This window comes from Nyctereutes procyonoides, unplaced genomic scaffold, assembly GCF_905146905.1.
Source record: "Nyctereutes procyonoides isolate TBG_1078 unplaced genomic scaffold, NYPRO_anot_genome, whole genome shotgun sequence".
Taxonomy (NCBI): Eukaryota; Metazoa; Chordata; class Mammalia; order Carnivora; family Canidae; genus Nyctereutes; species Nyctereutes procyonoides.
The window spans coordinates 17,483,442-17,499,649 of NW_026575142.1; the positions used below are offsets into that span (position 1 = coordinate 17,483,442).

A 16,208-nucleotide genomic window follows, 5' to 3' on the forward strand; every position below is an offset into this window, starting at 1 on the left:
ATCAACTAGAGGATGCCCCTCGCACCTTCACCTGTACAGCACCGGAGCTCTCTGTCACCACATTTATCACTCAGTATCCACTCACCCGTTTGCTCATTAGTTTTGCACATGTTGAATATAGATAGAGGATGTAGAAGCAAACAGACAATTGTATCTTTCTCATGGTGTCTGAAGCATGAGTGACATGCATGCTTGATACAGAATGATGTTTATATCACTAATCATTGCCTTTTACACTCTTATCATAGATCCAAAAAATGTTAGCTTTGCAAGAACTCAACCCAATCTGGTGATCTTTCAAGCCCCCCCCCTTTGTTTCTTTTCAAGAAATCTTTTTTCCCAAACAAGTTTTTGAAAAAGGGGATATTGTAGTTAAAGCAGGGTTTGGACATGTGAACACCCCTGGTTCAATTCTCCCATCACCATTTTGACTTGACATACAACACACTTGAAAACTGTTGGTCTCTCCAAGCCCCCATTCCCAGACAAATCAAGGCTGCTCTGTTCTTTACTAGCAGAAGTAGGGCTGCCCCCCCCACACACACACACAATGCCTGTCTCCTAGGCTGTCATACCAACCACCCCACACTCCTGCTCTACCCGGGTGTCTACTCTATTGCAGGGTGATCTCTTCAGTTGTGCTGAGCGCGACAGCTCTTGGAAGAGCCTCCTCTTACACCCCCAGTTATGCCAAAGCTAAAATATCAGCTGCACGCTTTTTTCAACTGCTGGATCGACAACCCCCAATCAAGGTGTACAGTAGTGCAGGTGAAAAGTGGGTAAGTACTGAGGGGGGTGAGGGGTAGTGTGGGAGGGCTGTGCATGCGTGTGTATGTGCAGCCCATTGGGGATGTCCATAGGATACCACTTAACTTTTAAATTCCTGCAGTCTATGGGTTCATTCATATGCACTCAGAAAGCACAGACAGTAGATTTATAAGTGTAAAGGAATGAAGTAAATTAGCATTAAAATTATTCATAAAACTGGCATTTGAATAAGGCAATGATATTCAGTGAATGCTAAATTCTGTGTAATGTAAAACACACTTAGTTCCAGAATGAATGAAATGTGGATGGATGAACGAATGGCTGATGAATGAAGGCTGGATGTCTTTTGAGACCTACCTGACCACCATGTTTTCTACTAATGTTCTGGTACAGGATGTAGAAAAAAACAGTTCTTCCTGTCCGATAATATTGATTTAGTTCATGTTTACCTAGGCTCAACTTTTAGCTCATGTGGACTCCCAGAAAACTAATTCAATCTCTACAAAATATCTTTTCTTCTGATAGTCCTCACAGGTGTTTTTTTTAAATCTTCCCTGCCTATTTTTTTAAATATCCCAGAGCCAAACAAAACTAAACCCTAGGAAAACTGAACGAAATTCAGAAATCTTTGTAAATTGGTCAAGCGACCTGTTCCTCCTGTTGTTATTAAATACTATCCTCTTGATAATTCATAATTCAGATAGCACAACCTTTGCAATACAGGCTGCGAGTAACTTTCTGAATTATTTGAAGTGTAATGCTATTATTTGAAATCTTTAGGGGGAGCAGAACTATAGGGTTTTGGACAGTTACTGGCTTCTGTGATGGAACCATTTCTTCTAGTTGGTCTTTTCATTCAGAATGTCAAAGAATGGGTGACAAGGAAATCCCTCTAGGTGAAAATGAGAATAAGAAGTCATGTATCTTACATTTCACTGCTCAAACCTCCCTGTAGTCTACACCTGCCAGAACGGGGAACAGAATGCCATTTCATCAAGCGGCTGTCTTTAGACTTGCTCTATGGCAGTGTGCTGTTGAAGATATCTTAACCAAGGACCTAAAACTCAGATTCAGGCGCGTTTTCAGTATTCTAGGTTCTAGTAGAACACTGTTCTACTGTTACATATAGTAGGAATATATGTAAGCCCCATCTTCCCATCCACAGGACAACTTCCAGGGCCAGGTTGACTTTGTCGACTGTAAATTTACATATCCTTCTCGACCTGATACGCAAGTTCTGAATGGTCTCTCGGTATCCGTTCGTCCAGGCCAAACGCTGGCCTTTGTGGGAAGCAGTGGATGTGGCAAAAGCACCAGTATCCAGCTGTTGGAACGTTTCTATGACCCTGACCAAGGGAAGGTGGTAAGCAATGTGAATGCTCTGGAGAATTCTGCTTGCTGCAGAGTGTCTCCGGCCCTTTCAAAGTAGTTTCAAGATCACGCCTTGCCAGACTCACTGGAAAGTTCTTGCCTTGGACACTTACCCCTACGGTATTGTCCAGTTCCAGTCATTTGCTGGTTGACCTGATTCTACCTCTCACTTTGTAATATCGTACTTTTCCCGGTTCCAGATGGTCTGCTGACCAGTTAAGGAAAACTGGGCACACTGCAAAGCTGAAGATGAGTGTGTTTAACAGGAGCGTTCACGTATCTGTAAATGGAGCAGAAAGTGCAAACTAATCAGGAAACTGATGACCTCGAATGGAAAAACTGAGTGGGGTGATAAGGAACACAATGATAAATAAGCAAGAGAAGGGGTTTCGTATGACAAATCTGACACAATCCTGGTTCGAGAAGCTTAGGTCTAAATGATATAAAGAACTCAAATCAGTAGTTATTGTGCCATAAAGCTTTGGCAGGGAGATTTGAAAAATTGGTGAATTGCTTATTTTCCAGAGCATTTTTTTCTCCTTTCTTTCCTTCTTCTTTTCTTTCTTTCCAAATAACATGCAGAGGAAAACAAAATAAAACAGGAAAGATTTGTAATAAAAAGCAACCTCTTATTCTTACCCTTACCCTTCTCACCGCTCCCCCATTTCTCTGCTCAAAGACAACTATTTTTACCTACTTGATATTTTTAGATCCTTCAATGATTACTTCAATGTCTCTAAATAATATGATTATGCTGCTGTTTCACGATTTAACAAATTTAGACTCTCTGTTGACTTATTCTCAAGAGATGGAGATTTAGCTTACCCTTCCCACTCCTCCTGTTTTTACGCACCTCCTCCCAGTATGGATGTATAACTTTAGAAAGTTTCTCTGTTTGTAAGTTTAATCAATATAATTCTGTTTCTGTTCCACCACCTACAGATAGCATCCCTTGAATTCTCATTTTCTAAGATGAGAATAGTAGCAATTCTATGTTTATTTTCACCTCTTCTTCCCTCCTTTTATTTCTCTGGTACTAATAACAGTACTTTTCTATTACCAAAATGCAAAACACAACCATTCTGTTTAAAACATTTATGATCTTTCATGTTTTCACTCTCGACTGACTCTAAAAGTTAAAAATCACTGACAACTTTTGTTATGGTTATGTAATATTGTTCATCCCATAACCAAGTGGTGAGGTACATCAGCATTGCATTTTCTTTCTGGAGGGGAAGGCTTTCTGAAAGACTTTCTTTTTTCTTGCATCCCCTGGCTTTATAAAATCTCTACATTCTTCCAATGTCTCTATCCTGCTACCTTTTTCTGAGGGACCTGCTTCTGTCTCTCTTGCCTGTTACTGCCTGGACTAATTACTACGAACACTTGTCACCCTGTGAGTTTCCTGCATGTTTTCTTGGATTAGATCCATTATTTCCTAGTTCCCATACCTTCCTCTTTTTTTGGGTTTCACTTTCATTTTGTTGGAATGTGTGCACCAGTAGTTTTCTAAGAAATGATTCAGAGGCATAGGTCTGAGAATGTTTTATTCTGCTCCACACCTGACTGTTTAATCCTAATATTTTGAAAAAGGCCTTTTCGAGTTCCCTAGGTAGTAGAATCTTCATTGCAATTAGGACAGGTCACGTTATGATGAGAAAAGCTGAAAGAAACTCAAAGGAGGCAACTAAAGATTCCCTTGCCTAAGCCAAAGCAAAGAAACAAGTGAACGGATATTGGTAGAATCCAGGAAATTATGCAAATAAAGAGTAAGAGTTGATTATACATAGTTTATAATTATTTTGTTATTAATTTTAGGCACTTGTTTACAAATACATAGTGATTGATGAATCTAGAAAGCGCATTGCACTGGGCTCTGATTTCTGCAAAGGAGAGGGTCTGGTTTTCCAAAAGGTCAGATTATCCTGTTATCACCCCAGGTAGATTGTGAACCATGAGACATACAGGGACCGAATCCTCCACGTTTGACCTTTCCAACAATAACATATACATTAAGTATATTTCTCTCACTGTGCACAGTGCCTGTTCTGGTCATAGGGAGGAAGCAATGCCCATGAAGAAATCAGCATGATTCCTTAAATCTCATAAATGCAATATATTTTGTTATACCATTGTAAAACATTTCTAAACCTTTTTCAGGTAAGAAAAATACCACCTTTTTTGCAATTTTAAAATATTGTCTTTGCTCTTAAGGAAGCTACCAAATGTAGCTTTCAATGGTGTCAACATTTCATTCCTGTGACATGCAGTACTGTGTTCGGTAGGCCCTGTGGTAGATTCTAAGGAGCATGAAGCATGTCTTCTGTCTTTTAGGAGCTTACAATACTAGCTCATGTACAGTAATTAGCAAACAGCTCCAGTATTTAATGAGGTATTAAATTGTGCTTTGCAATCTATAAGTACTATGGAAAATGAGAAGAGGAAGATGAGCCAGGGCTAATTGTTGAGGAATGCCCTACTTTTTCTCCCTCTGGTGTTTGCTTTTTCCATTGCTGAGAATTTATCTAAAATATACTATGTTCACAGCATTTAACATCATCTTTTTCTGAAATCATATTTACAGTAGTATGTTAAACATACTGTACCTTTACTATTTTAAGGCTTTTAAGTGAAACAACTCAAATGATAGATATTTGAATTCCTGTACTTGTGTCTAACTAGCCCACAGATAACTAGAACACAGAGATTATTTTTTTCCTTATATAGCAGACAAAAGACTGCCTAGCATGGCGCCCTTGTGGCAGAAAATTCAATATATGTTTGTTGACTAAGTGAATAAATGCACTCCTTTCTTAGTTGGGTCTATTATCTCATGTTAGTTCCAGTAAAATCAAGGAAATAGCTTTGATTCTTATATTGTCCAATAGCTTTACATAGAAAAAATTGTTTCATAACCTGTGAAGTCTCAAAATTGAGTAATTCTTCATACTTGTAGGGTCTGTGCTGCACCAAAGTATAAGGGGAAATTTTTTTTAACAAAATACTATCTCAAGTGCCTTTCTCATTTGGACTACCTATAAAGTTAGAATATGGGAAACAAATAAACAAAACCACAATCTGATTATAACTTTGACACCACTCCTGACATGCATTACCTCCAGAGGTCAAAGACAAACATATTTATAAGATTCCTGAGATTTCTATCTCGTAAGCAAAGCAAATGTCTTGTATAATACTGCCTCTAGAATATGAACTTTTCTCACGGCTGGAATTCTAAAACTTAATGCTCTGTTTGTCACCTCTATTGGCAGATGATAGATGGGCATGACAGCAGAAAAGTCAATGTCCAGTTTCTCCGCTCGAACATTGGGATTGTTTCCCAGGAACCAGTGTTGTTTGCCTGTAGCATAATGGACAATATCAAGTATGGGGACAACACCAGAGAAATTCCCATGGAAAAAGTCATAGAAGCCGCAAAGCAGGCACAGCTGCATGACTTTGTCATGTCACTCCCAGAGGTGAGGACTAGGTCAGAATCTTTCCCAGTGGGAGATGGGGATGGATAGAGGTAGAATGGCCAAAAAAGGATTATGACTATGGCTCAAGGAAAGGGTCAAAGGCAACACAGGTCATTTCCTGGTGCCCTGAGATTGTCTCTGTCCTTTAAGCAAAATAAATGTCAGCATACTCTTCAGCTTTGGAAAGTATTGTATTATCCAGTGCAAAGGATGCCATGGAACTTATTGTACATAAAGCAGCACTATACTGAGCATTAGTGTAGCGTGGTGGGAAGCAATCCTGAGACGTGGAGCAGCTCTAGGTTTGAACCCAAACTCTGCCGCTTACTGTGTAACTTTGGGACAATTACTTATCTTTTCTGATACTTGATCATCGGGAAAATGCAAAAAATAACATTAAAATGTAAGAATATGCATAATAGCCATACCAAGAAAGCTGCTGCTATTCTTATGGCCATCATCATGATTGCATTATTTGGCAGCATATCTTGTGCGTGGTGGGGGTAAGTTGCATCTGCTTTGGAGCTTCTCACTCCTCCAGAGCCAAGTCTGAACTTAGTACAATATCAATTCTGCGTTTTTCCATCCACCAAGAGCCTCTTAGTGGTTGATCACAAAGAAAATTAACACATGAAAACGAAATTTTAGGAACCAAACTTTTAATCTTTTCCTCTTCTTTTAAATACCACTGGAAAATTACTTTTCTTTGTAAGTGATTATGTTTATAAATTTTGTGCTGTTTGTGGTGGGCTTTAGATTCACACCTAGATTCCTACCTAGGCTTGTGATCCAGAATGATGCCTCCTCAATAAGAGGATGGACCAGAAGATCTCTCAAAGGGCCCTTGCATTCGTACTGTCATTCCATCTTGGAAAGATCTTCCAGACAGTAATTTGGAAATCAGGGAATCTTAAATCAGAGAGATCTCACAGACAAGGAGAAAGAAAAAAAATACAAACCTAAAATAAATGCAGAGAAGGGGATATAAAATCCCCTAGTTTCCCAACAAACACTATATTTTTCCTATATTCCTAAATGGATTTGACATCCTTTAGAGAAGGATTTATTTATCATTCCCAAGTTTAAAAGAGAAAAAAAATTGTTTAAATCCATAGAGAGGTCATTGATGTGGGGTCTCCATACAGCATAGGGGAAATGACTGTTTCTGGGTCTCAAACTTACCATACTTTTTCCAGAAATATGAAACTAATGTTGGGTCCCAAGGGTCTCAACTATCTCGAGGAGAGAAACAACGTATTGCTATTGCTCGGGCCATTGTACGAAATCCTAAAATCTTGCTACTAGATGAAGCTACTTCTGCCCTGGACACAGAAAGTGAAAAGGTATGTATTGATTTTCTAATGTCTTAGATCATTATAAATGAATCTTTTGCTGTAATATATGCCCTTATAAATTGACACTATTTTCAATTTTCTGATTCATTGACAGTATAAATGGTCACTATTAGTGGAACAAAAAGACAATAATCTAGAGGAAGTGAGTCAAAATAGGGTGTTTCAAATAAAAAATATATTTTAACTTTAAAATAAGAATTGCTTTTAAGATACACTTTTTAAGAGTATATTCCAAAGGTAACTTTCTTAAGTGAAATAAAGTAATCTAGGTCACCTGTTAGGTGTTTCATATTTTATCATTTCAACGTTACATGGCAAAGCTTGTAGACAGCATACAACACTAAGTAAAAGGTGGTATCTGATGCACAGCTTGCGTGAAACGAAATGCAATTGTGCAAGACAAAATTATGAAATTTACCATTTATAATTAACACCTTAAAAATCAGGATTCATTTGGAGAAAACTAATATGTCCTCAAGGAAGAACTGTATCAGTAATGACCCGTTAACTGCTACCTTACCTAACGGTTTCTCTGGTTTCATTTTTGCCAACTAGACCATCAAGCATTGTAAAATTACACAGTGACCTCTAGTTTGGTTCAGTCCTGCTTCACTAAAATTTCTCAGCCTGTAGAGGGTAATTGAAATCATTGATGCATTGCAGTCAGCAAATACTTATGTAATCCTCTCTCTTGTCAAGCTTTTGGGTTTAACCCCTGGATATAGTAATGTTACTCAAATAGTGTTAAGCAGAATTCTTGCAATGCTGGACCAGGGAACCAACATGTGTCTTTGCATCAACTTTCCACCTTGTCTTTACAGACGGTGCAGGTTGCCCTGGACAAAGCCAGAGAAGGTCGGACCTGCATTGTCATCGCTCATCGTTTGTCTACCATCCAAAACTCAGATATCATTGCTGTCATGTCACAGGGGACAGTGATTGAAAAGGGGACCCATGAAGAACTGATGGCCCAGAAAGGAGCCTACTACAAACTAGTTACCACAGGAGCCCCCATCAGTTGACCTGACTTAAGAATTTCATATACAAATGATACACCAATTACAGGAGTACCATGGTTTTTTTTCTTCAAGGAGAAATGATATTTTGCTTTTACAGACATTATCATCTGTTGGGATCCAGGCTAATTTCTAATGACCTTCAATAATAATTTAGTTTTAAAAAATCTGTATATAGAAAATGAAAGAAACTAGGGTTAGTGTGAGTGAAATTCCAATGTCAAGCAGACGCTCAGCCATTACCCAGTGGCTTTCTCCATCCAGAAGCTAGTCCCAATTACTATATGGGAATTAACAAGAAGTCATAGAGTAAATGAGACTTTTAATTCCTCAAGGGCAGAGGATTATCCTTTGCATATTTGAAACTTCAGTGTTCACAGAGCCTAGTGCACTTATAATAAGCACTCAGTGAATGTTTATCAAACTGGACCAAGGTCATATGCAAAAAGACCAGGAGGATTGACAACCATCTATTTCTTGACTTAGGTTTTCTTGCAAGTGAAAGCAGATCCATTCATCTCTAAAGATGGGGATTGGAAAAGGAGGACTTTAATACTCTGGATGCTCTCAGTCTGGGAAAGGCAGAAAGGAGCAAGTATTTGTAAGGACTTACCAGTTAGGAATGTGGATTTATAGATTCAGGGTATAAGAGGTGGGTGGAGAAGTCATCACTTACAGGACTAGAATCTGCCAATGTGGCTTTTTTGTATAAAACCAAATGAAGCTACAAAAGGTAAAATGCAATTTTTTCATTTCATGAATAGACTTTGGAGAAACAAAGGACAGCAATCTGGGATAAAAGCTCTATCCCAGATCTTTAATCCTTGTCACCACCCTCCACTTCTATTGCTTGTATGAAAACAGAAGTACAAACCCCACTCCTGAAGCAGGATGGCTGGCCTTCTCTAAATGTCTAGCAAAAGACTGGATGGGGAAGCTCACTGAGAAGCTTGGACTTAGAGACACTAGTCACATTTGAACGGGTAGCTAACATACAAGAGACAAGGAGATTGAATAGAAAGCTATATATGAACAGAAAAAAATTCCAGCCCCCTCCTTCTCTAGCAGGAGATTTTAGGAGTAGCCTCTGGGGAAACTGGCTAATTCAAGAAAAGAGACCAATCAGACCAATTCCTGAGATACTCCAAAGAAACTCCCCAACCAGATAACTACTGTGAAGCCCCACCAGCCAACATGTACCCACTGGCTTTCCAGTGTCTCATTTTTCCATATGAATAGACCATCAAGAATCACCAGGCATTGAGGAAATATTGTAACATAAAAAGCAAAATGACAACAATAGAATGCCCAGAACAAGGGTGTTAGAGGTAACAGAGCCAATGCAAAGATTCAGAAAACATTCAAAGAATGCTAACAAATTTACATAATGAGATGAGAAGATATTCCTATCTATTTAAATAAAAACAAGAGTTCATAAAAACGAACATACCAAAAAAAAAAATACAAGAAAGAGCTCTTGATAACAGAAATGAAAAATTCAGTAGCAGTTCCTATCACATTGCCCTACTATCAAGATGTCTTTCTATTCTCTCTCTTTCTCAAATGCACTTAAAGCATAGATTTTTTTTTTCTCCTATGGCCAACAATTGAAATTCTGCCTACAAATTAAGCCTAAGCTCTTGCTTATTGAGGTATGTTATTTATGTGTCTGTCCGGTGTTTCCTAGTAAATAACCATAAACATGGTTTAGCAAGTTAACTAGTTAGATCAGAAGAATTGATGGTTGCCAACTCAGGGAGGGAGAGGATGGAGGACAGTACTCTAGGTAAGTCATAAAAAATGGCAGGGACAAGTACACTACAGAATAAAGATGCCTGCAAGAAGGAATTAAATTTTGCAGTATGCATGTGCTCATCCTGTAATATTGAAGAAAGAAGACCAAAATCCATTAGTGTAAGTGTGCATTTCAAAGAAGAACATAAGCTCTGTGCCGGGAGGCTGCCAGTTTTCTGGAGTGGAATGTGTGGGGTGTAAAAAATGAATGCATAATAATTATTTTTCAAATAAGGTACTTGAAAGTTATTGATGAGTGGGAAAAGGTCGCCGACAGAGGGTTTGACAGAATGTGGGAAAACAATTGTCTCTTGAGGCTCAGTGACAAGGCGAAGGACTATAACCTTAAAAATATAGAAGTACATAAAGTTGCAAATTTATTTTACAACACCAGGGAGTACCAATATTTCTGTATCTATCCCACATCCTATATCACTAGCAAGATTTGGTCTCTGCAAATTTTACATTATTAGTGTTTCTCAGATAACAGGGGTACTTGCATTCTCTGTTCTGTCTGACACTTATCTCAAGTCTTTCTGTAATTTCTAATGTTTTTCAGGATGGATTCATGCTATGATCAAACTAATCCCATAACCCCGAATAATAAAAAAGTTTACAGGAGAAAAAAAAATAGAAGGATTAGAAGGTAAAGTTGGGGAAATTTCCCTGAAGGTAGGACAAAAATATAGAGCCAAAAAGTAGAAAAAAAGAAAAAGAGAAATTTTAGAGGAACAACCCAGGAGGTATAATAATTAGCTAATTGCTGTTCCAGAAAGATTAGAGGGGAGTAGATTATTAAAGAGTCCAAAGATAGTTCCTATAACTAAAGGATATGAATTTTCAACCTGAAAGGATTCAACAAGTATTGAATATAATAAATAAGTAAAGATCCTCTGTGGACACACTACTATGCAATTTTAGAAAACTGGCCAAGGAAGATACTCAAATTTTCCAGGAGAGGGGGGAACATGGTACATATAATAAAGAATCATAATGACATAGGATCTCTTGACAGTAACACTAAAAGTCAGAAGATGTAAACATTTGCCTTCAAAATTCTAGGGAAAATTATTCCATATCCAGAAAACTATTCCATAACCAGAAAACTATTTTGAAGAATGAGAGAAGTCTAAAGAAACTCTCAATCATGTAAGGTTTCAAAACTTTCCCTCCCCATACATCTTTTCTCAGGAAGCCACAGGAGGGTTTTCCTAAAATAAAAGTAAATGAAGAGAGAGGAAGATATGGGACCTAGGAAACAGGTGATGTAACTCAAGAATGAGGTGATGGGAATGTCCAGGATGATTAGGAGGAAAAATCCCAGGATAACTGGTTTGCTAGAGCGAGTGAGTGGCCAGTCCAGACTGAAACAAGGAACTCAGGTTCCATGACAGATGTCTTTAGGAAAAACATGATGCTGCTAGACTGTGTAACATTCCTCCTGCCAGAGTTTTCTGGTGAATTAGCGATGCGTATACAGAAAGACAAACAGATACGAAGAGAGACAGAGAAAGAGAGAGAGGATTATTAGCTATTAGCTCTGGAGTAAAAGAAAGCTTATACATGAAAGGAAATATATTCATATTACATTGCACGACCCACTGAGAATGTTATTTGCAAAGCCATGTCAATGTTAATGCTGAATGCTGATCTCAACCCAAATTAGAGACAGGTTATGGAAAGGGAGAGAAAAGACGTGGAGAAGATTTGCATAGGGGATAGGATATGGGTGTATTCCTCATATTCCCTGGTAGAAATTAAACAGTTAAAAATTTAAACAAATACCAATAAAACATATTACTTTAAGAGAGGAAGGTAAACATAATCTTATATGTCAATTATATCTTAATAAAGCTAGAAAAAATTACAATTTTTTTCAAAAGATGAAAGTAAATACCAGAAGAAATAGCAGAAAGATTTATGCGCATGTATATCTTTAATTTAAAAATAAAGTTAAAAAAATTAAAACAAAAGGAGAAAAATGTAGCACAGAGGCACAATAATTAAAACAGTAGATACCAAAACTGGATTTGAAAGCCACATAACAGGATAAGAGAGTCCAGAAATAGATTCACCAGGAATTCCATTTCTCATAGTTTATTTTAAATTTCTAATCACAAAAGTGTGCATGGTTGTCTCTTTCTGCGTTACCCAGAATTACTTGGAAACAATCTAAAAGTTCAAAAAAAGAGGATCACAGAAAAGGTAAAATTAGTTGAGACACATATATACAGTGATGTTTACCATGAAGCCAATAAAATGATATTGACCTATGTGTGTTGTTTTTGCGGAATGTTGTCCATTATATGTTGTGTAGAAGTGAGTTTCTAATCATTATAGGGGTATGATGCCATCTGTCCACCTCTTTCTCTCTCCTCTTTACACACACACACACACACACCCCTCACACCTCACACCTTATGAATCTGTTATGTGTATCGATGTCTGTGTTGATATGTACCTATATGTGTAAAGGTATACCTGGAAGGATATCTACCAAAATTTTGATAGCCTTTATTTCCAGCCATTCATCCTCTAAGTGGCCAGAGCTCCCTGCACATACTAAATGTCTATGGTCCTTGAGGACAGGCACTATGTAGTTCCTAATATCCCCAGTGCTTTACTCAGTACTTGGTGTATGGTGATGGCTCAGTACATCTTGGTGGAATGATCATTTTAGATGTATACAAATAGTCAACAATTTGTGAGCCCCAAGACAACTAACCCATGTTAGAGCAGTGTCTTCCAATAAAAATATGAGTCACAAATACAAATACATCTGTAATTTTAAATTTTCTAGTCACATTAAAGTAGAAAGAAACAGGTGAAATCAATGTTACTAACATGTTTCATTTAACCCAATATATACAAAACATTATTATCACATATAATCAATATAAGAATTATTAATAAGAGTTTCTTTTATCATATTAAATATTCAAAATCTGGTGTGTATTTATACTTACAGCATAGCTCTGACTAGCCACTTGTCAAGTTCTAGAAGCTACCTGTGACTAGAAGCTACTATATTGGAAAGACAGGGAGAGAATATCCAGTTTCATGTATTTCCTGATCTGAGCCTCCATTGTCCCTATGTGATTTGAGTCTTATAAAAACATGAGTCCAGCTTCTCCCTTGGAACATGTTCTTATACTATACTCAGAAACTTTGTAAAACTTGTTAAAGATCATGACTCATTTGGACTAACAAGCATCATATCATGATAGAATCTGGTAAAATCAAACATTCTGATGTCAGAGTTATGAAAAGAGTTACATTGGCCCTTATCAGAATGTTTAAAATTGTTTACATCATTTATTTATTTAGTTTTATTTATTTATTCATAGAGAGAGAGAGAGAGAATCCCGGGGTCACGCCCTGGGCTGCAGGTGGCACTAAACCACTGAGCCCCCAGGTGCCTCCCCTCCGGTGCACAGGTGTCCGTGCACGGGTGTTGGAGGAGGGGAGCTCTGCACGGGCGCCGCCTCCTCTGCCGACGTGCGTGTGGCTGCACGCGCAGGTGGTGTATCTGCGGTGGGAAGACACATGTCAGAGTGCAGAGCGTGCAGTTGGGAGACACGCGGCAGGTGTGAGGGAGAAGGGAAGTGAGCGGGCACTAATACTGACCATTATGTTGATGCCAATCCTACTGAGCGGCTCTGCCAACCCGACGTTGGAAGGGCAAGCAGAAAATCTAGTAAAAAGTGTCCCGCAGGCACGAGTGATGGTCTGCCCGACAAGCCACATCTCCTCCCCGCTTGCAGGCAGAATTTGGCCCATCCTTGTTCTACATGGACCCGGAAAATTCTGATGAGGCCAGGCTCACCTCCGTGCTCTGTTTCCCAGTAAGACTTAGGCGTTTATAGGACCTAGTAGGGTCCTCCTATATCAGAATCCCTAGGAAAATGGGGATCTTCCTGCCTATGATTTTGAGTTGTTTATATAGGTGGCTTGTGAGCTGTGTTAGGATAGGGCTGCTTCAGGATGTCTGGAAAAGATGATTGGGGCCTCAGAGGAAGATGCATGGGGAGAAGCGGTCTCCCTGCGATGCGGGACTTTGGCGTGTGTGGTTTTGTTCTTGCCGCACACATGCGCACATACGCACCCAAGACCTTGCTGGGCATAGAGTCTGAGCGTGCTAAAACTGAACATGGAGAGCAGCAGTGCCCTTGTTGTATGAGCTGATGGTTAATCAACTGTGGAGACTCCATATATACCAGCACACTTTATTAAGGGGCGTGGCAAATTTATGTGAGCTAATACATTTTCCTTATAAATGACTTCTTCTGGACTTGAGTTTCCTGAAATTTAAAGCCACAGTTCTCTCAATGTGTAATGGAATGGCATCGTAGACCTACCCAATTGAGAAATTACATAAAAAGGGGTAAAATAGGTGAACCGAAGGCTTGGTGACTTTGCCATGATTGGTTTCGGTGTTACTTATATGAATACAAGATAAATTGCTGTAGATTTATGGGTGAATGGAAAGTGCAAAGGTAAAATGTGGAAATTTAGACTTCTTGTTATTCCTCACACAGGTTTGGTTGTGAATGGCAAGCTAGAGGAAAGTTCTAGTCAAGGTATTTTGTTTTGCAGTCTAGATCACTTTGCTGTTATTTTTATTGTTGCAGGTTGTTAGTGGGATATCTAGTATGTCTGCGTGTTGCAAAAGATTCACTAAGAGCGGGAATGCTTGATGGGGATATAATCAGTGGAATAGAAAAGCAGGAAGGGATACTCTAGAAGGAGAGGTGGAGGGACTGACCTGCCCTCATAAATCTGCACCTTTGGATTATGTCCCTTCGCCGCAGAGTTGTCATGGAATGACTCAAACTCTCCTCATTAGAACACTGTTTTTTCCTCAAAGGGTTAGGGGCTTTGCCCCATTTAATTGTCTTCTGCAATCAACACCACTCTGGCCAGTGGTGGACACCTGTGGAGGACCGTAAGCATCTCATGACAATATTCTGGAGCGTCAATGACTAATGAACACTGATGGAGACACTGAAGGTAAGCCACCCTACAGTTCTTCTCTCACCGTGTCCCCACCAGCTCACTCCACCAAATGTCGAAAGAGGACCCTCCGAATCTACATTAAGCCTTCTTTCAGGACTCATTCATGGATTTTCATGCTATCTTCCATTATTGGATACTGACCATTATGTTGATACCAATCCTACTGAACAACTCAAGGTGGAAACTGTGCATATGCATCAGAAAAGGTAGAGGGCAAGGGTTACGGGAACTTCCTGGAATTTCATAGAAACTTTGGTCTGTGTATTCAGAGATAGATGTCTTTGTTAAAGCGTTCTTTACACTCACCATATGTTTAAGGTGATCTGTGAACCAAAAGGTAATTATGAACGATTAAAGTAGAAGAGGATCATCTCTACTTAAAAAAAAAATGACACGAAATAACTGCAAAAAATGTCATTTGATCTAAACTCCTTGAGTTCTCTTCTCAAGACAAGTTTTTGTCTAATTTATAAAAACCTATTATGATTTTTTTCCTATAAACAATTCTTATAAATAATTGGAGCAGCATGTTTCCAACTTCTTTAGAGAAGAGATCCTGAGTCATTTGATACATCTCAAAATCGCATGAAAGATGACCGCAAACCAGATATGCTATTATTTGAGAAAAAAGTAGAATAGACCTTTAAATCATTTTGTCTAGAAACTCTTTCATATAGTCACTCTGAGTCTACTCTACATATGCTCTTAGGAAACTATTTCCATGAAAGGACACTTTGAATTTAGTAATGCATTCATGCATACAGTTTTTGGCAATTATACACTCATTTAAAAATGTATACCCTGGGATATTTTGATATTGTGTCCTGAAAGAGGAAAATACATGGGATCATAATTAGATATAATTTGCCACATTTTTATTCATGAATTAAATGTAAATTTCCTATTCTAAGAAAATACCAGAACATTCCCATCAGGTTAGTTTAGGATCCCACCTAATATTTCCAACTAAGGTCTGGAATTATAAATATCTCTTATGTATGCAGAATCTCTCTGTAATCAGGTCACATAAGTATGTTGGTGGAGATAAAAAAGTTTCAAATTTGGCTGCTGTTTCCAAACACATTTTGAGATAAATTTACATATGCGTGCGTATCATTATAAAATAAGCATTTAGTCCATTTGTATTTGCTCTAAATTTCTAGATTGAGTGAATAATCTCACCTGCCTATAAGAGATGGGAGGTGAAAATAATTTAAATAAACTTTAAAACTCAATTCCAATTTCTTTCACACTGTGTTCAATTAAATGCCCAATTAATTTAAATGGATAGACTGTAAATAAAGCAGTGCACATGATTATCATCTAATTAGCACTGGCCAGCATTATAATGTGCTCATTAGTGAGTTGTCTGGTATCCTAAGGCTCATAATGAGTAATCAGAGTACACG

The 16,208-nt window shown here is 38.3% G+C and overlaps 1 protein-coding gene across 2 annotated transcripts in view; it reads left to right on the plus strand.

Annotated features, from left to right (window-relative positions):
• The window catches only part of ABCB11 (ATP binding cassette subfamily B member 11), a 91,251-nt gene extending 79,204 nt beyond the window's left edge, over positions 1 to 12,047 (plus strand). For both annotated transcript variants that reach the window (XM_055308511.1, XM_055308512.1), the window contains 5 exons: positions 623 to 779; positions 1,934 to 2,131; positions 5,412 to 5,618; positions 6,815 to 6,961; positions 7,795 to 12,047. In XM_055308511.1, coding sequence (XP_055164486.1) covers positions 623 to 779; positions 1,934 to 2,131; positions 5,412 to 5,618; positions 6,815 to 6,961; positions 7,795 to 7,995 — 910 coding nt within the window. In that variant the 3' untranslated portion in view covers positions 7,996 to 12,047. The remainder of the gene's footprint in view (positions 1 to 622; positions 780 to 1,933; positions 2,132 to 5,411; positions 5,619 to 6,814; positions 6,962 to 7,794) is intronic.
• Positions 12,048 to 16,208: the final 4,161 nt, after the last annotated feature.